General features: G+C 44.9%; 1 protein-coding gene across 1 annotated transcript in view; it reads right to left on the minus strand.

Annotated features, from left to right (window-relative positions):
- Window positions 1-24526, minus strand: part of smad10b (SMAD family member 10b) — a 37033-nt gene continuing 12507 nt past the window's right edge. Inside the window, exons 3-12 of the mRNA XM_056285581.1 lie at window positions 21413-21587; window positions 20559-20582; window positions 20090-20251; window positions 16902-17105; window positions 16306-16419; window positions 15575-15628; window positions 4457-4640; window positions 3779-3947; window positions 1672-1810; window positions 1-1089 (exon numbers count right to left, since the gene is read on the minus strand). Of these exons, the coding sequence (XP_056141556.1) occupies window positions 878-1089; window positions 1672-1810; window positions 3779-3947; window positions 4457-4640; window positions 15575-15628; window positions 16306-16419; window positions 16902-17105; window positions 20090-20251; window positions 20559-20582; window positions 21413-21587 (1437 nt within the window). The 3' untranslated portion in view covers window positions 1-877. The remainder of the gene's footprint in view (window positions 1090-1671; window positions 1811-3778; window positions 3948-4456; window positions 4641-15574; window positions 15629-16305; window positions 16420-16901; window positions 17106-20089; window positions 20252-20558; window positions 20583-21412; window positions 21588-24526) is intronic.

Below are 24526 nucleotides of genomic sequence, written 5' to 3' on the forward strand. Positions count from 1 at the left end.
AGAGAGAGAGAGAGAGAGAGAGAGAGAGAGAGAGAGAGAGAGAGAGAGAGAGAGAGAGAGAGAGAGAGAGAGAGAGAGAGAGATGATGATGATGATGGATAGTTGACCGTTCTGGAGAGTTTTGGTTTCATTTGCTTCTCATGATCTCCTTTCGATATCAGGCCTTAAAGCACTATGGCAGCCCAGCTGTGTTTTTAATCTGTGGCCCAAAATAATTTGCATTTCCTGTCCCACTGCAATTAAAACCTCAACGCACTATGAACACAACTACTGATCATCAGTCTGTTTCTCTGCATGTGTCTGAGAGCATCTGTCTCTCTCTTCCTCTCTGAACATTGTAGTCAGGAGTAGTTGATTGTCTTTAGCTAGTGTTAGCGCCTGGCTGATTGTAGAAGCAGAGGATGATGGCAAAGGCACCGTATGACAGTACATGTTAATAAAACACACATGGATCCGTCAGGACTAGCACAAAATGGGTTTGGAGTACAGGTGTATGGAGACGGGGGTTTGTTTAACAACACCGGGATGGTTCAGATCGGGTCAGCGTGGCTGTCAATCAAACCAGACCTTCAAACACTCCCCTGTGATTGGCTAAAATATTTATCACTCACTGTTCGCTGTAGTAGATCAGGTCGACTTTAACTGTATGGAGCAAACCCTGGGAGCTGACAGCCAATGGGATGAGACCCTGATCTGTGATGTGATGCAGAACTTAAAAGTCATGAGAAAACACACACACACACACACGCACGCACGCACGTACGCACACGTATACACACACACACACACACACACACACACAGACGCACACACACATACACACACACACACACACAGACGCACGCACACACATACACACACACACACAGCCCCTGGTTCAGTTGGCCTGGGCCGGGTCTCCTAGCGGCATGGTGTGTAACACCTCATCCAGCAGCTGCAGCGCGCGGTGCAAATGGACCTCCACCCAGCAGGGGGTGTCCTTGATGCTCTGCCGGGGATAATCAGGCCCCCAACCCTTCACAAAACTCAGCCTGAGAATACACAACCTGCGCAGGTCATCCACGCCAATACCTGCTGCTGCAGACAGACCTGAGAGAGAAGAGGGGAGAAAAACGAGAAGGAGTGAATGTATGGTGGTAGAGAGCAATAGAGAAAGGTGGCAAGAGAGAGAGAGACAGCAAGCGTGAGCAATAGAGAGGTAGAGAGAGATAGAAAGATAGGGCTGGGTGATATGGACAAAATCAAATTCACAATGTTTTTGGACTAAATACCTTGATATTGATATTGTGACAATATTGTGGGGATGACTATTGGTGCTTTCACAAAACATTTACACAATCTGATAATCATCAGTAATGCCTATATAATAACTAAGTAGGTAAGGGCAAATAATAGAACAGCTAGAACAGCCTGGTAAGTTCAGAAAATTACATCACTTAACTGTAATGCAGCCTTCAAAACCAGGAAAAGACAACAATTATGCCATATCACAATATTATGACATCCAAAATCCCAGAGGAGCTCTAGTCTACTCTCATATCATGATATCGACAGAATATCAATATATTGCCCAGCCCTAGTCAAGAGAAGTGAGTGTTTTTGGAACTATGAGAAATACTACTGATATACAGAAAGCCAGAGAGGTAGAGAGGTGAGGACAGATGGACTTACTGACGGCAGGTGCAATGCCGCCCACACTGCCTGGACCGGGAATCGTACCGGCAACCGCTGCTGCCTGGGCAGCTGCTGCTGCCTGAGCCGTGGCCGCCTGCTGGTGCATCTGTCTGTGGCACTGCCTCAGATCAAACACCTGGAGAGATAGACAGGTCAGAGAGACAGACAGGTCAGACAGACAACACCTGAAGACACAAGGCTGGTGGTCCGATTCCTGAAGAGAGACAGGTTAGACACGTAAGGAAATAGGCTAAAGAGGCAGACACCAGAATAAAGATGCTGCAGTTTCCATATAATCTCAAATTAACACTCTAAACATGATTTCTGATTAAAACATAACCTTTATACAATCTCAGATCAAAATATTACCTTCACATAGTCTCGGATCAAGCACTCTAACCTTCATATGATCTGATTATTGTAAGTTTGATGTAATCTCAGATAGCTCACTCTAAATTTGAAATAATTCCATATTGATATAATCTCATATTAAAAAAAAATTCTAATCTTGATAAAAATTTAAGATATTTAAAATTAAAAACATTCTAATGTTGATATAATAAAGACCAGTAAGTGTGGCAGGGAGTGGAAGCCTCAGGAAGAGGTCAGGGAAACAGAAGTGTACTGGAAACATCAGGAGATTGTTGGGTAGTCTGTCAAGGACGGCTAGGACTTGGAAACTACAACACAAGAGATGGAGTAAGGCCAATGCCAAAGGCAAGACAGGACTCATGGTGCAGAGGGTCCGAGAGGCAGCGGAAGAAGACCGCCGCATAAAAGCGGTAGGGCATGCCTGCCAGGGAAAGTGCATGCAGTGGGACCAGGCACTCAAACGATCATCGTCCTGGAAGGAACTTTGGGGTACCGACCAGGGCAAGTTGACCTTCCTCTTGCATGCTGTGGCTGATCTCTTGCCAACTCCAAACAATCTAAAGATCTGCGGCAAAGAAGATGACCCATCCTGAAAGCAGTGTGGAGCAACCCTTTGCACCCTGAATCATATCTTGACCGGATATCCCAAAGCACTGGGAGAAGGCCGATACAGGTGGAGGCACGACAAGGTCCTCACAGAAATTGCCAAATGGGCACACCTGCAGAGGGTCAAAGCCAATAAACACCAGGCATTACCACCCAAAGTTGTCAATTTCCAAAGCAAAGGAGATAAGGCTCCTTGGGCAAGAACAACTGCCAAGAACCCATGTTCCATTTTGCATCAAGCTTCCAACTGGGAGATGCAAGTGGACTTGAAGAAAAGGCTCGTCTTTCCAGAAGAGGTGGCAGTAACCTCACTCTGACCAGACTTGGTTCTTCTCTCCCAGAGAACAAAAACTATTTTAGTAGCAGAACTCCGAGTGCCCAGGGAGGACAGGCTAGCCATCTGTCATCCACAGAAGAAAGCCAAGTACCAGGATTTGATCGATGAGGCTCTTGTCAAAGCGTGGTATGCAACCCTATTTCCCATCGAAGTCGGCAGCCATAGTTTCCCAGCAACATCAGCGTGCTATTTCCTACAGTAGATGGGTTTGGAACCCAAAAAATAGAAGCAAGCCATTGGGAAGATAGCCATGGCAGCTGAAACCAGCTCAAGATGTTTGTGGTTGATGACAGCCTGCAGTTGGAACCCTTCTGCAGGTGAAGGCTAATTTGGTTTTTGCTGCCCCACTCAGGTGAGGCATACAGGCTAAGGGGCGAAACACTTGTGACCCTGAGAAACCTGCTGAAGATGCAGAAGGGTTCATCGCAATGTGAATGCTCTGACCACCCTGCCACCAAGGAATACCATCAAGAGGAGTAACATGCAACATCTTAAGTAGCTCCTGCAGTTTCTGCTTGTAGCAAAGCATCTGTTTATTTCACTCAGATTAAAACATTCTAATATTGATATCATCTCAGATTAATGAAAAATATCCTTGATATAAAGTCACATTAAAAAATTCTGACCTGGATATAATATCAGGTTAAGTATTATAAGAAAAAACATTCTAACCTTGACAATCTCATATCAAAACATTTTAACCTTGATGTAATTTCACACTGATATACTCTAAAATGAAAAAGAGAAATTCTAAACATGATGTAATCTCAAATTAAAAAGAATTCCAACCTTGATATAGGCTCCAGGGTATATCTTGTGCACAGCGTCGCCAGGAGCTCTCCCAGCCTCTCGGTCAAGGTAAAAGCTCTGGACGAAGACTGAGTGGTCACTAAGGCAACGCATCCACACATCCCCCTCCCCACGGCACTCCAGCTGCACCCCCCGCCCAATATGGAGCCTGGCCAGCAGGCAGGTGCCATCGTTACATCAAACACAGATGAAAAAAATCACGATGAGAACAATGTAAGTCTTTATTCATGCGATAATGTTCAGACTAAATTATAAAGCATTTGATAAGCTAAAACAGAAGAGGAAAAAAAACTGAGTAAACAGGACTTCATTAGTCCACTCCAGATAGACTAACATTCATTTAGATAAGGAATGTTGTTTCACTAAACATAATTAGATATTGCAAAACATAACAGAACGGAGAATAAAAATTAAATCAATCCATACATCTAAAAGCAGCGAAATGTTTGAAGAGAGTTTCTAAATAAGGCTTGTTAAAAAAATGTGGAACTAGTTATTATTCATATATTTATTATTATTAATAATAATAATAATGAAAATAATGGTGATAACAGTAATGATAATTTCAGACAAAGCAGAGTGGTAGTTCTATATTGCAAGGCAAAGAGACAACAGACGGACAGACAGACAGACAGACAGGCAGGCAGGCAGACAGACCTGGCTCTCTCACTGGCGTCGGTGCGGTGGACGTTACTCAGCTGACCCAGACAGAAGCGGTCTCCTCCAGATGGGTCGACGTAGCCATCCACCGTCACTAGAGGACAACTGGACAGGACCTTAAACATCTCCCCCACCTGCACATCCATCTCAAAGTAGGAGATAGAGCACCAGAACTCTGGGCCTACACACAACAAAGACAGACACAGAAAACATGTGTGTGGATTGATGAGTTTGCATGTGTGTGTGTGTGTGTGTGTATGTACATATGTATATATATATGTATACAGTATATACACACACACACACACACCCACACACACACACACACACACACACAGTGGTGCTTGAAAGTTTGTGAACCCTTTTGAATTTTCTATATTTCTGCATAAATATGACCTAACACATCATCAGATTTTCACACAAGCCCTAAAAGTAGATAAAGAGAACTGAATTAAACAAATGAGACAAAAATATTATACTTGGTCTTTATTTATTGAGGAAAATTATCCAATATTACATATATGTGAGTGGCAAAAGTATGTGAACCTTTGCTTTCAGTATCTGGTGTGACCCCCTTGTGCAGCAATGCAACTAAACGTTTCTGGTAACTGTTGATCAGTCCTGCACATCGGCTTGGAGGAATCGTAGCCCATTCCTCCATACAGAACAGCTTCAACTCTGGGATGTTGGTGGGTTTTTGTCTCATTTGTTTAACTGGGTTCTCTTTATCTACTTTTAGGACTTGTGTGAAAATCTGATGATGTTTTAGGTCATATTTATGCAGAAATATAGAAAATTCAAAAGGGTTCACAAACTTTCAAGCACTATGTGCCAAAACATTAAAACCACTGACAGGTGAGTGAATAACATTATCTCGTTACAATGGCACCTGTCAAGGGGTGGGATATACCGGGCAGCAGGTGAACAGTCAGTTCTTGAAGTTGATGTGTTGGAAGCAGGAAAAATGGGCAAGCGTAACGATCTCAGCAACTTTGACAAGGGCCAAATTGTGATGGCTGTACGACTGGGTCAGAGCATCTCCAAAATGGCAGGTCTTTTGGGGTGTTTTCGGTATGCAGTGGTCCAAGGAAGGACAAGCAGTGAACCGGCGACAGACTCATGGGTGCCCAAGGTTCATTGATGTGTTTGGGGAGCAAGGGCTAGTCCTTCTGCACCGATCCAACAGAAGAGCTACTGTAGTTGAAACTGCTGGACAAGTTAATGCTGGCTATGGCTGTGTGTTCTGACACCTGTCTATCATCATATGACAGACAGGTGTTAGAACACAGTGCATCGCAGCTTGCTGCGTTCAGGGTTGTGTAGCCGTAGACCTGTCAGGGTGCCCATGGCCCCTGTACACCGCCGAAAGTGCCTACAGTGGTCACATGAGCATCAGAACTGGACCGTGGAGCAATGGAAGAAGGTGGTCTGGTCTGATGAATCACGTTTTCTTTTACATCATGTGGACGGCCGGGTATGTGTACATCATTTACGCTCCCAACACACATCACGACCCTCTCACCGGTTCAGTAGTTGTCCCTCTTTGGACTACTTTTGGTAAGTACTGACCACTGCATACTGGGAACACCGCACAAGACCTGGTATTTTGGTGATGCTCTGACCCAGTGGTCTAGCCATCACAATTTGGCCCTTGTCGAAGTCGCTCAGACCCTTACATGAGCCCAGTTTTCCTGCTTCCAATACATCAACTTCAAGAACTGACTGTTCACTTGCTGCCTAATATATCCCACCCCTTGACAGCTGGCAGTGTAACGAGATAATCAATGTTATTCTCTTACCAAAGAAGGTTGAATCAGTTCATCTGGACACAACGTTTATGAGAGAGACGTTTCATCTCTCATCTAAGTGACCTCTTCAGTCTAATTTATTATTTATTAATATATTATGATTATTGAGCATGTGTAAAGATGTTATTCACTTACCTGTCAGTGGTTTTAATGTTTTGGCTGAACTGTGTGTGTGTGTGTGTGTGTATTATATATGTACTCACTGGCCACTTTATTAGGTACACCTTGCTAGTACCGGGTTGGACCCCCTTTTGCCTTCAGAACTGCCTTAATCCTTCGTGGCATAGATTCAACAAGGTACTGGAAACATTCCTCAGAGAGTTTGGTCCATATTGACATGATAGCATCACGCAGTTGCTGCAGATTTGTCGGCTGCACATCCATGATGCGAATCTCCCGGTCCACCACATCCCAAAGGTGCTCTATTGGATTGAGATCTGGTGACTGTGGAGGCCATTTGAGTACAGTGAACTCATTGTCATGTTCAAGAAACCAGTCTGAGATGATTCGAGCTTTATGACATGGCGCGTTATCCTGCTGGAAGTAGCCATCAGAAGATGGGAACACTGTTGTAAGAGCCATTCTGGTGGTTCTGTATGTGGTATCTTAGTTCACCACTAGGTGGTAGTATTGTGTGGGTATGGCTTCCTGGGGTGATTGCACTCCTCACTACAAAAGCATAGGTGTGTTTGTTACCTGGTGGTTGGGTGACGGGGAGCTGACACGGTTTTTACCGCTAAGCTGGGACACAGCACTTCACACTTTTTGGTTACAGTCATGGCTTAGTTTTTTGTTCAACAATAACCTGGATTCCTGCATCGCTACAACAAACCCATCATCTTTCAACTTGGAACAATAATCTGGACAACAGCAGCGCGTCATAACCCAAGGTATCTCCCGCACCCACCCGAGCTCCTAATGTTTGTTTGAATTCGGAGCTACACAAGTAAAAACCTTAGGCTCATGGAAACCAGTCGATTTGCTCTTTGCATCGTGCATGACTGTGATTGTGAAGTTGCCCTGTTTCATGAGAAGTTTGGAAATTGAAAGTAGGCCGATTGATCTCATGTATGGAGTGAATATTTTTTGTTGACACCTATACTTTCTGAGTCCTAGTGCTACCGAGGCTGCATCAGGATATTTCACGAGTCCATCAGCATTTCAGAAGGAAAGGAAATTTACCGGGAACCGACTAACACAAGCCAAAAGGAGGTCTGGTTAGTGCACCCGTGTATTTATGTTTTTGTCTGTTGAATGGAGCTGAAATAAGATGATGTGCAGCCCGCTACGGTAGCCTTCTTCAATGGTTGTTTTGTGGATACAATTTTTCCAAAAGTAGGCTAAAGCCGATTGCAATGTGCTCATTGAAGATGGATTCTTGCCTTCTAATTCATGATGTCAAGGAATGTTGAAATGAAATGTGGATACTTACCCTCTGATTGTTGATCAATTGAGCGATTGTTTTTTGAGTGAAGAAAAATCCACCGACTGTCAAACTCAGTGCGCATTGAAGCGTCTTAAAGTGACAGTACACACATTTTTGAAAATGGGTGACAAATCCAAGGATAAACCTGTGAGTGCTATGCAAAAGCCTGCCAATGAAGTGTCTGACAATATTCCTGAAACAAGTGTTGAAAATGTTGATGTACATAATATTGGGAGAGTGCTTTCAAATGAGCCAGAGGCTACTAACAAAAGGCTAAGAAAGCCTACTGAAAAGGGGTTGGCTTTGATTGTTGAGAGGTTGCAAAAGGACAGAAACAAATGTTTCAAAAGGGTGACCAAATTGCAAATTGAAATCAAAGAGCTCTTGGGGTGTCTGGTATCCAAAGAAAATGTGTGTGCTGTGTCAAAGAAAATTGAAAAGGTTAAATCCCTGTGTGAAACTGGCACTGAACACCATAACACATTGATCAATGAGTTTTGTTTACCTGAGGAAGATAAGGGTAAACAGGAGGCATACTTTTGTAAAATAATGGACCGCAATAAAGGTTTTATTGAACAAGTGAACACGTGGTTGACAGAAAATGAAAATGTGGATGATGATGAACTTGTGAATGATGATGCAGGGGGTCATGTTAATAAACAGGATATTCATGATAATATTCAACCAGCAGATAGTGCATCCAATTTGTCCAGCAAAGTATCTCACTCGACAAGCTCCTCAGGATCTAGCAAGTCTGCTCTGCGTCTGGCTAAGGCAGAGAAAGCAGCGTTACAGGAAAGGGCAGCTGCTCTGGCTAGGAGGCATGACCTAGAGGCACAAGAGGAGAAACTAAGAAAACAAAAGGAACAATTGGAGCTTGACACTGAGCTTGCCGTTGCCGCTGCTAGATTGTCTGTGTTGGAAGGCAGTTCTGTTGGAGGAAAGTCTGCCTCTGATGGGATGAATTCTTACCTGAAAAAAGGACAGAGGTCAGGACTCAATCCGACGGTGAAGGCATTTCAGCCTAAAGGAGAGGCTCTGACTATGAAACATGCCCCAATGGCGCCCCCTGTCTTCTCTTCAAAGGATGTGCGGCCAAAATCACAGTTGGCACCGATGAATTCCATCCGCAGGCCACATCCACAAAAGGATACTGGACCACCACACACAACTGTTACGCATCAGCCTCACAATGTTTTCACAGCTTCCACGGTTGCACCCAAAAGGCCAATGCCTACACAGGAAAATGGGCTTCAATCTGTCTGGAGCACCTCAGTGGTGCAAAATGCAAGTAACCCTAATGCCATTTGTGACATCATGCAAAGCAGAATGAAATCACCACAATGCTGGTCCAACAGCAAATACAGTCGACTTTACCAAAAAGAGAGATGGTTCTCTTTGATGGTGATCCGCTAAAGTGTATGCCTTTCCTCAGAAGTTTTGAGCACTGCGTGGAGGAGAGAACTGGCAGCTATCAGGACTGTTTATATTTTTTGGAGCAATATACACGGGGCCAACCCAGGGAAATGGTCAGAAGTTGTATGCATATGGCACCACAGGAAGGATATGAAATGGCAAAGAGCCTGTTAAAGGAACACTTTGGGAATGAATACAAAATTGCCGCGGCCTACATGGAAAAGGCCTTTAGCTGGCCTGTTATCAAAGTTGAGGATGTTCAGGCACTGCAAGATTTTTCAAGGTTTCTGAGAGGGTGCTGTAACGCCATGATGGAGATACAGTACATGGAGGAGATGAATATCCCATCAAACATGAGGAACATTATCTTGAAGTGTCCATACAAACTGCGGGAGCGCTGGAGGTCCACAGCCTGTGATATCCAACAACAGCGAGGCTATAGGGCCACATTCCCAGACCTCGTGAATTTCCTGGAGAACCAAGTTAGGATTCTCTCTGATCCGTTTTTTGGAAATATTTCCGAGGCTCGACCTGCTGCTCCAGTAACAACACTAAACAGGAGTAAGCCACCAACCAGGAGCAATCAAGGAAGCAGTTTTGCAACTGCAATTACAGCTACCGACTGTACTATAGACTCTTCCTCCTCATCTTTGTCCTGCCTGTACTGTGAAGAAGAACACGCATTATTCCAGTGTCCAAACCTTATCAAACTCCCTCAAGCGGAGAAGATTGAATTCCTGAAAGGGAAAGCCGTTTGTTTTGGATGTTTGAAGCCTGGTCACATGTCTAGGGAGTGCAAGGGTCGCTTGACTTGTGAAGAATGCAGCTTGAAACACCCCACTCTACTACATGACCCCAACAAGGAGAAGCGGCAGGAGTCAGAGGAAACAGCCAATAATCCGATTATTAAGGCGCGTGTTTCTACTGGGGCCGGAGACGAAGACTGCACTCTGTCCATTGTACCAGTGCAGTTGAAATCTAGGAAAGGAGATAAGGTGCTACGGACGTATGCCTTCTTAGACCCTGGAAGTACGGCGACCTTCTGTACACGTCACGTGATGAGGAAGTTGAATCTTCAAGGTACTAGGACCAACATCACATTGCAAACCTTGGGACATGAAACAGTGATGGAAAGTGACATGCTTACAGGTCTGGAAGTGTGAAATTTGGATGGAAATCATTTCTTGGAGCTTCCAGTAACTTTCACACAGGAGAAAATCCCTGTCTCAAGACGTAACATCCCCACTGAAAGAGACCTCAAGAAATGGGAGTATCTGAAGGAAGTCAAAATCCCAGGATTGGATGCAGACGTGGAGATTCTTATCGGGACTAATGCACCGAAGCTCATGGAACCCTGGGAAGTGATCAATAGCGAAGGTGATGGCCCTTATGCCGTGAGGACCCTGCTAGGGTGGGTCGTCAATGGTCCTTTGAGAGGCAATGGGAGTCAGAGAGGCTGCTCAACCATTTACGCCAACAGGATATCCATCACCAAACTGGAGGAGTTACTGGTCTCTCAGTACAACCAAGAGTTCAGTGAAAAAACATTGGAAGAGAAGCCGGAGATGTCAAGGGAGGACCTCAGGTTCATGGAGATAATGAAGAGATCAACATGCAAGCAGGAAGGTCATTACTGCATGGACCTACCCTTTAAAATGGATGACATCACCCTGCCTAACAACCGGTGCATAGTCGAGCAACGTATCCAAAGTCTGAAAAGAAAGTTTGAAAGGAACAAGACCTACCAGGAGGAGTATACATCATTTATCAGTGAAATGATTGACAATGGTTATGCAGAGGTGGTGCCTCAGCACCAGTTGGACTGCCGGGATGGCAGAGTGTGGTACCTTCCACATCACGGAGTGTATCACCCAAGAAAGAAAACCCTGAGAGTCGTCTTTGATTGTGGAGCGAGGTTTCAAGAGACCTCACTGAATGACCGGCTATTGCAGGGTCCTGATCTGACCAATTCTCTTTTCGGCGTCTTGACAAGATTCAGGCAGGAGAAGGTGGCTTTGATGACTGATGTCAAGTCTATGTTTCACCAAGTGAAGGTGTCTGAGGAACATGTCGATTTCCTCAGGTTTTTGTGGTGGCCCCAGGGTGACACGTCACAGGGTCTTGTGGAGCACAGAATGACGGTGCACATTTTTGGGGCAGTTTCCTCTCCCAGCTGCGCAAACTATGCTCTTAGGAGGACTGCCATGGACAGCCAGGATGATTTTAAATCGGAAGTGGCTGACACCATCTACAACAATTTTTACGTGGACGATTGTCTCAGATCTGTACCCACAGAAGAGGAAGCCATGCAGTTGGTAGTGGACCTCACTGACATGTGCTCGAGAGGAGGATTCCAGCTAGTCAAGTGGACAAGCAACAGCCGGGCTGTACTCTCGACCATTCCGGAGTCAAAACGATCCAACATGACGAGGCAGCTGCACTTGGAGCAGGATGATCTACCAGTGGAGATGGCACTTGGACTGAATTGGTGCGCAGAGAGTGACACTTTCATGTTTAAACCTGCAGTGGAAAGGCGGCCACATACAAGACGTGGCATACTTTCAGTGGTCAGTTCCATCTATGACCCACTGGGATTCTTGTCACCATTCACCTTGCTGCCAAAGCTGCTGCTGCAAGAAATGTGTCGAAGGAACATGTCCTGGGATGACCCTATACCCCAGACATTCTCGCAGCAATGGAAGGCGTGGCTGCTGGACTTGGATAAGGTGGTGGAGCTGAAGGTGGACCGCTGTATTAGACCGAAAGACTTCAGAGGACCGGTACACGCGCAGCTACATCATTTTGCGGATGCAAGTGACCATGGCTATGGCACAGTCTCCTACCTAAGGATGAGGAACCAGGACAACCAAGTGCATCTTGCCTTTATGCTGGGAAAAGCCAGAGTTGCACCCTTAAAACAAACTACTATTCCTCGCCTGGAACTTACTGCCGCTGTGCTGGCTGTAAAGGTGGACAAGATGCTGAGAAAGGAACTCTCACTTCAGCTGGAGGACTCATGTTTCTGGAGTGACAGTCAGACAGTCCTCAAGTACATCATAAATGAGACAAAACGATTCCACATGTTTGTGGCAAACCGAGTGGCTTCGATCAGGGAAGGAACAAAGGTTGGTCAGTGGAGGTACGTAACCTCAAAGGACAACCCTGCTGATGAAGCCTCAAGAGGAATGGATGTGGACAACTTCTTGGCTTGTAGGAGATGGATTGAGGGCCCAGGCTTTCTCCAAAGGCCGGCGGAGGAATGGCCAAAGCCTTTTGATCTGCAGCCCATAGCCTCTGATGATCCAGAAGTCAAAAGAGAGCTGATGGTGAATGCAGTCATCACGCAGTCTGAGGATCCAACATCCAAGCTCATGAATTACTTTTCTGAGTGGACCAAGCTCAAGATCTCAGTCGCTTGGTTTCTCAGGTTCAAAGGGGTGTTGCAGGAGCTACGGAGGAAGAGGAAAGAAGTGGGTGCTTACCTGGCTGCTACTGGCTCACCTGCGCCAGAAAAGGAAGAAGAGGAGATGAAGAAGGTCAGGAGCTCTATCCATGGTCAGCCGCTCACTGTAACTGACTTGAAAAGAGCAGAACATGACATCATCAGCTTCAGTCAGCAAGCATCATTTGGTGAAGAGCTCTCAATGCTGCAAGATGGTGCTTCAGGAGTAAAGAAAACCAGTCCGATCTACAAGCTGGATCCTGTGTTGGATGAGGACGACGGATTGTTGAGAGTGGGAGGAAGGCTCGGTCGAGCTGCCTTACCTGAAGAGCTGAAACATCCGGTATTACTCTCCAAGTCTCAGCATATATCCAGTCTCATTTTGAGATACATTCACTGTCAACTTGGACACGCAGGAAGGAACCATATGCTTTCATCCTTGCGCCGAAAGTATTGGATCACAAATGCCAACTCTGCCTGTCGGAAGGTGATATCCGACTGTGTAAGCTGCCGACGGTATCAAGGACAGGCAAGTGAACAGAAGATGGCAGACTTGCCAAAAGAGAGGATTAGTCCAGACTTGCCTGCTTTCACAAACGCAGGAGTGGACTACTTCGGACCTATTGAGGTCAGGAGAGGACGTGCCATGGTCAAGAGGTACGGAGTCATTTTTACCTGTATGGCCAGCAGGGCCGTACATCTGGAGATTGCTTACTCCCTCACCACCAACTCCTGCATTAATGCCATAAGGAGGTTCTTGTGTCGCAGAGGCCAAGTTTGTCATCTGAGATCCGACAACGGGACAAATTTTGTTGGTGCAGAGAGAGAGTTAAGAGAGGCGTTAGCTGCCATAGACCACACACAGATTCAGGGCGCTCTCCTCCCAAAAGGAATTGAATGGACGTTCAACATCCCCGCCGCATCCCATCACGGCGGGGTGTGGGAGCGACTCATCAGAATGGTCAGAAAGGTATTGTTCTCAGTCCTTCGTCAACAGTCCCTTGATGACGAAGGCCTTCATACTGTCATGTGTGAGGTGGAGGCTATTCTCAACGACCGCCCCATAACCAAAGTGTCCGATGAAGTCAGTGACCTGGAGGCCCTCACGCCAAATCACATTCTTTTGCTCAAAGGAAAACCCCTTCTCGCTCCCGGAATGTTTCAGGAGAGTGACCTGTACATCAGGAAACGGTGGAGACAAGTACAGTATCTATCGGATCTGTTCTGGAAGAGGTGGACGAGAGAGTACTTGCCGTTACTGCACGAGCGACAAAAATGGACGCAGTCTCGGAGAAGTTTTACTGTAGGAGACATTGTCGTCGTCATGGACCAAAGCGCTCCGCGTGGATCCTGGATCCTTGGGAAGGTAATGAAGACTTATCCCGATAAGGATGGATACGTACGTGCTGTACAGCTGAGGACAAAGACCGGGCTGCTGGAGAGGCCCATCTCCAAGCTCTTTCTGCTGCAAGAGGCAGTATAAGGGCTTGGTTCAAGAAGGATGAGTCAAGATTGTCAAGAAAGAAGACAAAGACTCTTGTGTGCCTGTTGGGGTGCATGCTTGTATGTTTGTTAGTATGCACTTAGATTGTGTGTGGGAATGTAGGTGGATTTGGGTGACTTGAATGGCTCTTTTCCCTATCTATGTAATTGTTTCACAATTATGGGGCCGGTGTGTAAGAGCCATTCTGGTGGTTCTGTATGTGGTATCTTAGTTCACCACTAGGTGGTAGTATTGTGTGGGTGTGGCTTCCTGGGGTGATTGCACTCCTCACTACAAAAGCATAGGTGTGTTTGTTACCTGGTGGTTGGGTGACGGGGAGCTGACACGGTTTTTACCGCTAAGCTGGGACACAGCACTTCTTCACACTTTTTGGTTACAGTCATGGCTTAGTTTTTTGTTCAACAATAACCTGGATTCCTGCATCGCTACAACAAACCCATAATCTTTCAACTTGGAACAATAATCTGGACAACAGCAGCGCGTCATAACCCAAGGTATCTCCCGCACCCACCCGAGCTCCTAATGTTTGTTTGAATTCGGAGCTACAACTGTGGTCATAAAGGGATGGACATGGTCAGCAACAATACTCAGGTAGGCTGTGGCGTTGACACGATGCTCAATTGGTACTAAGGGGCCCAAAGTGTGCCAAGAAAATATCCCCCACACCATTACACCACCACCACCAGCCTGAACCGTTGATACCAGGCAGGATGGATCCATGCTTTCATGTTGTTGACGCCAAATTCTGACCCTACCATCCGAATGTCGCAGCAGAAATCGAGACTCATCAGACCAGGCAACGTTTTTCCAATCTTCTATTGTCCAATTTTGGTGAGCCTGTGCGAATTGTAGCCTCAGTTTCCTGTTCTTAGCTGACAGGAGTGGCACCCGGTGTGGTCTTCTGCTGCTGTAGCCCATCTGCCTCAAGGTTCGACGTGTTGTGCGTTCAGAGATGCTTTTCTGCATACCTCGGTTGTAATGAGTGGTTATTTGAGTTACTGTTGCCTTTCTATCAGCTCCAACCAGTCTGGCCATTCTCCTCTGACCTCTGGCATCAACAAGGCATTTTTGCCCACAGAACTGCCACTCACTGGATATTTTCTCTTTTTCGGACCATTCTCTGTAAACCCTAGAGATGGTTGTGCGTGAAAATCCCAGTAGATCAGCAGTTTCTGAAATACTCAGACCAGCCCGTCTGGCACCAACAACCATGCTACGTTCAAAGTGACTTAAATCACCTTTCTTCCCCATTCTGATGCTCGGTTTGAACTGCAGCAGATCGTCTTGACCATGTCTACATGCCTAAATGCACTGAGTTGCTGCCATGTGATTGGCTGATTAGAAATTTGCGTTAACGAGCAGTTGGACAGGTGTGCCTAATAAAGTGGCCGGTGAGTGTATATATATATATATATATATATACACACACATATATAGCGTTTTTTTCTGAAACCGTCAATGGTGTTGCGTGCTCAACTAATGAGGAATGGAATATATATATATATATATAAAAACATACCTGGGTGGTTGGAAACGGGTTGAGGAAAGGGCGGAGCGGTGTGATGCTGTGACCCTGAAGACAAAGACACGAAACCTACTCAGACACACAAAGTACCACACATAGTACCACACTCAATACTACACACAGTAACACAGTACCACCCACACGACCACATACAAAGCTATACACAACACTACACACATTGGCACACAAAGCACCTACTCAGTACCACACAAGGTACTACACACAACCACACAGTCTTAAACACATGATCACACACAGTATACTACACAGAATACCACACACATTGACACACAAAGTGCCACACTCAGGAACACACACATACCACAGAAAGCACCACCCATATGACCACACACAATGCTACACATTTTACACTGGCACACGTACACACACAATCACACACAGTACCACAGAAAGTACAACACACAGTACTAAAGCAATCACATATACTAACACACAACAGTACTCCACAGAGTATCACACACAGTACTACATACAGCGCCACAAACAGTACTAGACAACGTGCCACACACATTGCTACACACACAACATCAGAGCATTACACACAGAAACACACACAGTACAACAGAGGGTACAACACACAGTACTTCAATACTATGCAAAATACTACAGTACCACACACAGGACTAGACTACTCCAGCAGTGAGTATTGTGTTTTTGTGCATTTTAATCATTCCATTCCATTTAATAAATGACACCCGTCTTACAGAAGTGAGTGTTGGGCGTGGGGTGATGATGTAATGGAGGATGCTGGTGACTCCGCCCGTTCTGCTGGGGTCCTACAGGAGTGTAGGAGGCTGTACTGGTGCCCGTCCAGGTCGCTGTAAGGTCAAAGAGAAAACAACAAGACAAATCAAATCAGCCTGTTAGTAGTTTCGGGCCGCTATCCGGTGTTGTCGTTTGCACACGCACACGCACACGCACACGCGCACACACACACACACACACACACACCAGTGTCATTTTCTGTGGACAGTGTACACCAGCATTTCTCATTAGCAAATGGAGGATAAAAAAAAATACTAAAAGATGGAGCAAGTAATGGATGAGGAAGGGCAAGTGTACCTAACTACACACCCTGGTTTTTAAGACATTTTCTGATGGCCCAAATCAACTGACACAAGAGAAACAGACCAGAAAGAGTGGAATGAGTAACTACCTAATGAGTAAGTAACCCTAACTAGGTTACTATTACTACTACTACTACAAACAGAGTATAAAGTGCTGGAGAATCCCTTTGAATTAAAATAACAATCCTCAGGATTGTAGCTTTAAACTATAATGTTAAAGGGGGTCCACTCACTGTGGTAGGATGCAGCAGCAGACTGGACCGGTTTGGACGGGCTGCAGAACTCGGGGCTCTGCCGCTGAGGGGTGGGGGTGCTCGGGGGAGGCGGTGAGCCAGGTACTCCCTGGTTTTGAGGGGGAGGGGCTATCTGGAGCAAACCCTCTCTGGCACCACTGTGACCTCCCACTGACAGCGCCGCCCCTATCATAGAGCTGCTGACTGGAGAGAGAGAGAGAGAGAGAGAGAGAGAGAGAGAGAGAGAGAGAGAGAGAGAGAGAGAGAGAGAGAGAGAGAGAGAGAGAGAGAGAGAGAGAGAGAGAGAGAGAGAGAGAGAGAGAGAGAGAGAGAGAGAGAGAGAGAGAGAGAGAGAGAGAGAGAGAGAGAGAGAGAGAGAGAGAGAGAGAGAGAGAGAGAGAGAGAGACCTGAAAAATGCACTTCTGATGATTAGGTCCAACTAGTCCACACTGACCCTGTTTACACCTGGTTTTAAAATGCGTTTTGGGCGATCGAATCACAAGTGGACAGCGAGACACACTGCCGTTTACACCTGTGTCTATCATGCGTCTCCAAATGCATCCTGTTAACCACATGATCAGATTTCGTTACGCCGAAGAAGAAGAAAATTTCCTGTTACGTCCTTGTCAGGGACGCATCAGGACGCATCAGCATTTACACTACAAGAGATATGTGGTCAAATGCGTCCCAGACCACCTCGGCAAGTGGTTTGACTAACTGGTTCACAAAACATTTTGGTGGTCATTTACGCTTGTATTTAGCGCTGCCCACTTGTGATCCGATCGCAAAAAATACATTTTAAAAGCAAGTGTAAACGGGGTCATTCAGACATGGCTATGAGCTGTAAATATAAAACATTTCTTACCAGCAGCATGAGTTTTCTTCCTGCTCAAGAGACATTTTATACTGAAAACTTTCAGATTCAGAACTCTTTTGGAAAAAGGTGATGATAAGTAAAACAATGGAGAGGCCCACCACTATGACAAATTATAAATGTGCAATAAAGTCATTTAACAATACTGATTATTAATCCTGATTAGAATACAGAGTAAAATAATTGGGATTGTCACTTTGTCTTTATGATGCAACAAAATGTGCTCATTCTGGAGAATATCTGGATGGCAGCCAGGGCAACGACAACAGACAACCACAGGACTGCAGAGCAGTCAAAACACTTGACCAACTGTGGGCATTGGGAGAGAACAGGAGGAAGAGCGGTCCTCTATCTCTCTTGCTGACTAGCCTTTTTTTAAATTATACCCATCAACATCCATCATCGATAGCATGGCCAGATAAAACCACCAGGGGGCCTGCGGCTCACCACCCGTCCACTCACTGCAGCTTCTTTAATAGATACTTCCACTCCATTCCATTATCCAAACCACTTATCCTTACTCGCATCACAGCCCCCCCACCCCACCCCACCACACCACACACATACATAATCACACCTAGGGACAATTTGGTATGGGCGATTCACCTGACCGACATGTCTTTGGACTGTGGAAAGAAACCGGAGCATCCAGAGGAAACCCACGCAGACACGGAGAGAACATGCAAACTCCACACAGAGGATGACCCGGGACGACCCCCAAGGTTGGACTACCCCAGGGCTCGAACCCAGGACCTTCTTGCTGTGAGGTGACCACGCTAACCACTGTGCCACCGTGCCGCCCTTAATAGATACTGCTATTGATAATGTATTTGTCTAAGACAACTAAAGTAAACCATCAGGTAAGTTAGGGAAACAGTATTGAAGCTCACAACGTGGTGCCATTTGTATGAGGGCGACTACAAACATTCATGAAAACTACAGCAGAACCAACACATCATCATAAGAATGATAATGAATATGACGGCATATTTTACACAGCTCTACATTGACAACCATCTTCACTAAAATCCGCTTTACAAAGGCTCCTGTTCCAGGTGGAATTAGGGGGTCTTTACGCACTTTTTCTGTTTTAGCTGTCCAACCAAGTGAACTGAGAGAAATTAGTCACCACCGCCCAGAAGATTATCGGATGCCCACTCCCCTCCCTGGAAGACCTATACAGTCCCAGCTGCCTCAAAAAAGCCCATGGCGTCCTCAAGGACCCATCCCACCCAAGACACCATCTGTTTGAACCGCTGCCCTCGGCAGACGTTACAGGACAATAAGAGCTCGGACAAACAGACTAAAGAACAGCTTCTATCCCCGAGCCATAACCACACTACATGCTGCTAAGTCTTGATTCCTGACTTTTTGTGAAATATGTTGGTGCCCAGTAGAATGTAGAAATGAATGTGTGTGTGTTTTATGTTTTTAATTCTTTTTATACTGATCTTTGCACTGATAAGAACTGCACTTTTAAATTTCGTTGTACTTGTACAAGGACAAATAAAGTTCTATTCTAGTCCGTTTTAGTTGTGTTGACGTGTGAACCCCCCAAACTCAGCATCTCTGAAAACACCCCGAGAGACCTTTGGCTCAGTAACCTACACGTGACATTTAATTCCTCTTTCACGCCACAAAGTTACAATCAGATAAGTTACATTTGTATTTTTTTAATCTTATCTTATATTAATATCTTTGAATGCTTTGCAACATTCACATTTCTGTTGCAGTGGCTCATAAATTCTTCAGTCAGGTAACGTCTGACCAATCCTTTCTTCCAAATATCTTTTCTTTATTAAGTAGTATCTAAAAAAGTATTTCCAGTATGTTAGTATTTTTAAGCCGTTGGCTCCCTTGCATCTTTCTCTATGTTTTTTTTTTCTACCATAAAAAATCTCAGATTACATTTGGATGCTTTGTTTTGTGAAATAAAAATCAATTACACCTTCATTTTGTGAGTTTTAAATCAGTTCAGTACTGTAAGAAAGTTGCAGAGAAATGGCTGACTGTCACATACAGGCAGCGTTCAGATTAGCCAAGCATCTTTTTACTCATATCAATAGTATCTGTGTTTAACAACGTTTATACATGGCAGTTCATCTGTGAAGGTTATCTCAAAGAACACGCACCCAAATCTCTTTGGATTGTGTTGAACACAGATCTTATTTCAGGGGTTTAACTGAAGCTCCATTCATTTCCCCATACAGACAGGAACCCAGGGCAGCGGCGCTACAAACAAGCCTCCAACCTGAACATGAACCGGAACCAGAACCGAGACCAGCGGGTGAAGCAGAACCATGACACTCTCACCTGGCGGGGACAGAGGTATGCTGGGATACAGGGTGATGGGGGGTGGGGGGACGTGAGCGGGCTCCGGGGGCAGTGGTTGGCTGTAATGTTCCGGGTGGGGGGGCAGGTCCACCTGCAGACAGTCCTGGACGTATTCCTCCTTAATCAGACGACCCTGAGGACCTGAAAGAGGGCAACCATCCCAAATACTCAACATTCTCTAAAAGAAGCTGATGAAAATTTACTTCTCAGAGAGAGCGAGAGAGAGAGAGAGAGAGAGAGAGAGAGAGAGAGAGAGAGAGAGAGAGAGAGAGAGAGTCAAGCTTTTGGAGTGGTGTTCAATAGTACAACAGGTGGGTACATTTTTGACAGGAGGCCCATGTGCTGCTTGCACATCTATGTGTCATAACCGGTCATTTACTCTTCTCCTGAGAACCTTACTGAACAGCAGAATCACTAGTTTTCATAAAATAAGAATTCATAAACTCACCGGCACTTTGAATGCTGAGGCCCACTTCATGGAGGGAGGGAGGGGGAGAGAGACACAGAGAAAGACAGGTTTTTTTTTAAATTTTAAAACAAGTCATTATTTAACACAAGAATTAACAAAAAACAAAAAGAAAATCAGACTCGATATCTTTTTATCAACAAAAATCCCTCCTTCACATTAATCGGCCCAATAAAGACTTCATTTTCCGTCACAGAACCGATTCACATACTAACTGAGTGAGTGTGTGTGTTTGTTTGTATTAGAGCGTGTATGTGTGTGTATTTTTTTTTGGTTTTTGTGCAAATACTGTAAGTGTATCTGTGTGTGTGAGAGAGAGAGAGAGAGAGAGAGAGAGAGAGAGAGAGATTGGCAAAGTGCTCTACATTAGCAATTAGACTAAACAGTCTGAAGATTAAGTAAAACCTGCGGCCTGTGTGTGTACATTCTGTACCGTGTGTGTGCATGCATCAAGGCCACGCTGTGTGTCCACACAGACCTGATGGTTCACTAATGAGACCTTATCTGGTGTTAATAAGCTTTTATTTACATCTCTCTGTCATCCAAAGGAGTTGAATCAAGTGCAACTGGACATGGTATATTGCACTTGATTCAACTCCTTTGGATACCCATGACCTGGATGAATGAGAACATTCACAGACATCTCTCTGTCACTCCTCCATCATCCATGACCATCCCGTCGGTCTCTGCAATGTTGGCATCAGAACATGAAACATCCTCGGCCATTAACCTCCGCGTCAGACGCACGGCTAACACGAATGAATCTTTTCATGAATTAACACAATACATTTCTGTGATGTGTGATCTGTGATGTGTGAAACAGTGCGTTGTTGTACCGATGCCGGGGGAGACCACCCTCTCGTAGTGGTATGGATTCACGCAAACGTTGTCGTATTTCAGATCGAAGGCGAACTGACAGAACTTGACGTGTTTCAGTTCATTCTTGTGAAGGTCAGGCCACCGCCACAGACGGGCATAGATCACATGAGGAAAACCCTTCCTGCCTGCTACCTAGAGACACAGACAGACAGACAGACAAGCAGAGAGTCAAATACACAGACGAGTTAACGACTCTCCCCTTAACGGACAAACGGCGACCAGGAAGAGCTACAATGCCTTGCACTCAGACACTTCAGCAGAAATCTACTGGGTGTCTCAGATTGAACATTAACAGTCTCATGAGATCCACATGACAATAAAGCTGAACTTGAACACTCTTCTGGAGGTTGAACCAGAGAGTTTAAGCCCCAGTTCAAGTTCAGGTACAAGTACAGGTCATGGTTCAGGTGCTGAATATTACCTCTCTGTACGACATCGTGTGTGTGTTTGAGCTGACAGCCTACCTGCTGGTCTCAACAGAGATAAGCCGAAGGAACGGCTGATTGCCGGTTTGAAACTGCTCGCTCACAGATCAGAAACCAGATTCTAGTCAAATTCTATTAAGAATCAACGCTTCTTACAATAAAGTTAGCGAATCAGCTATGAGAACTGTTGATTGCTAGTTTGAAAGATTTGTGGTTGAAGATCAGAGATTACGTTTGCTATTTTTTCTGGGTTATAAGAAAATAGAACAGAAGGTCAAACAACAATGACTCATAAATCATAAAAATAATGTTAATATAAATCCACATTTTGATGACGTCAATAAACTTAATTGAATGTTGGATAAATTGCCTAATTAAGGATGTGCAGAAACCAAAATATTTTGACATTTAAGATGGAGAATCCTCATTAAACTGGTGTGATGTGTGGTACGTGTTCAGGAGACACACTGGAAAGGAAGCAAGGCATGAGAGATGGGAGGAGACTGTAAGACATACTACCATGGGACAGACGGTAAAAGAAATGGTGTGGGAATAATCCTAGGCAGAGAGCTACAACAGAAAGTCAAAGAAGTAAAGAGGGAATCGGATAGGCTGATTTGGATGAGGCTGGATTTGTATGGACATCTGGCAAATATAACAAGTTCGTATGCACCACAGGTTGGTTGTGATGAGGAAGAAGAGGTGAATTTCCGGAGACAACTGGACAATGTAATGGCAGGCATACCGGGGGATGAAAGAGTTTTTATTGGCGCAGACTTGAAAGGACACATGGGAGAAGGAAATGGTGGCGATGAGGATGTCATGAGGAAATTTGGGTTTGGAGTGAGAAATGCAGGTACAGAGTCAATAGTTGATTTTGCTACAAGGAACGATATGGCAATAGTCAATACATATTTTACAAAAAGGAAGATCAGACAGCAACATACAAAAGTGGAAACAGAACTATGCAGATAGACAACATTTTATGCAGAAAGCACCACTTGAGGGAAGCTATGAACTGCGAAGTAATACCAGAAGAGTGTGCAACAAAGCAACATAAACCACTGATCTGCCAAATAAAGACAAGAGGCAATTTCAGAGTACAGAGACCAGCAGTACGGAAGATTGAATGGTGGAAGCTGAAATAGGACCCTTGTAGAGAAAGCTTTAGGATGAGGGTAAGAGAGCTGTTGAGAGACAGATTGCCACTAGATTGGGATAGAGCAGCAGAAGGACCAAGGGAAGCAAGCAGGCGAGCGCTAGGAGAGTCTCCAGGGGGTAAAAAGAAGGGACAGGGAAGTTGGTGGTGGGAAGAAGAAGTGCAGCACTGCATAAAGAAGAAAAAGTTGGCCAAAATAAAGCTGGACAAAAAGGAGAACGGGCAAAACAAGAATGAATACAAAGAAGCTAAGAAAGAAACCAAGACAGTGGTAGTTACAGCAAGGGCAAGGGCATATGAAGACCTGTACAAAAGACTAGATACAAATGAAGGACAGATAGAATAGCCAAACAGAGAGAAAGCAGGGATGTTGAACGAGTAAAACTGATCAAGGACACAGATGTAAAACTACTGGTAAAAGATATTTTACAGAGATGGAGGGATTATTTCAGGCACCTAATGAACGAATAGAATAAGAAGGACAGGTGGACCACCAAGGAATAAAGAGGACGTGGGAGAGACAACAAGGGTGAGGTGATAAAAGCACTGCAATGAAGGAAAAATGGAAAAGCTGTGGGACTGGACAATATATCCACAGAAGTCTGGAAATACTTAGATGATACTGGCATAGAGTTCCTGACTATACTCTTCAACAACATAATACAGACTGGGGCAAATGGGGAAAGAGCACATTGGTACCAATATACAATAATAAAGGTGATACCCAAAGTTGCAACAACTACAGAGGGATAAAATTGATGGGACATACGATGAAGTAGTTATGGGAGAGAGTGATTGAAGCGAGACTTGGGAAGGAAATGATGATAGGGAAAGTGCTGAAAAATACATTGAGGAGCAAAAAGAACTGCACTGCGTATTTATTGATTGGGAAAAGGCATATGACAGAGTACCAACAGAGGAGTTGTGGTATTGCCTGAGGGTGAAGGGAGTGTCAGCAAATTGCATCAGCATAATTCAGGACATGTACAAGTGACTGTAAGACTAGTTCGATGTGCAGTGGGAACAAGGGAGTTTGAGGTAAAGGTAGGACTGCATCAAGGGTCGGCATTGAACCCTTTCTTGTTTGTGATACTGATGGACAGCCTCACAGAACATCTTAAGAAAGGGCCACCATGGAGCATGATGTTTGCTGATGACATCGTGCTGGCAAACGAGGACAAGGAAAGGTTGGGGAGAGATCTTGAAGAATGGAGCGATGCGCTAGAGATCAGAGGACTAAAGGTCAACAGAACAAAAGCCGACTACCAAATATATGCAAAGTCAAGTCAACTCAATTTAATTTGTATAGCCCAATATCACAAATTACAAATTTGCCTCAAGGGGCTTTACAACAACACAACATCCCGTCCTTAGACTCTCACATTGGATAAGGAACAACTCCCTAAAAAAAACCCTTTAACAGGGAGAAAATAATAGGAAGAAACCTGAGGGAGAGCAACAGAGGAGGGATCTCTCTCCCAAGATGG

This window comes from Lampris incognitus, chromosome 9 (assembly GCF_029633865.1).
Source record: "Lampris incognitus isolate fLamInc1 chromosome 9, fLamInc1.hap2, whole genome shotgun sequence".
Taxonomy (NCBI): domain Eukaryota; kingdom Metazoa; phylum Chordata; class Actinopteri; order Lampriformes; family Lampridae; genus Lampris; species Lampris incognitus.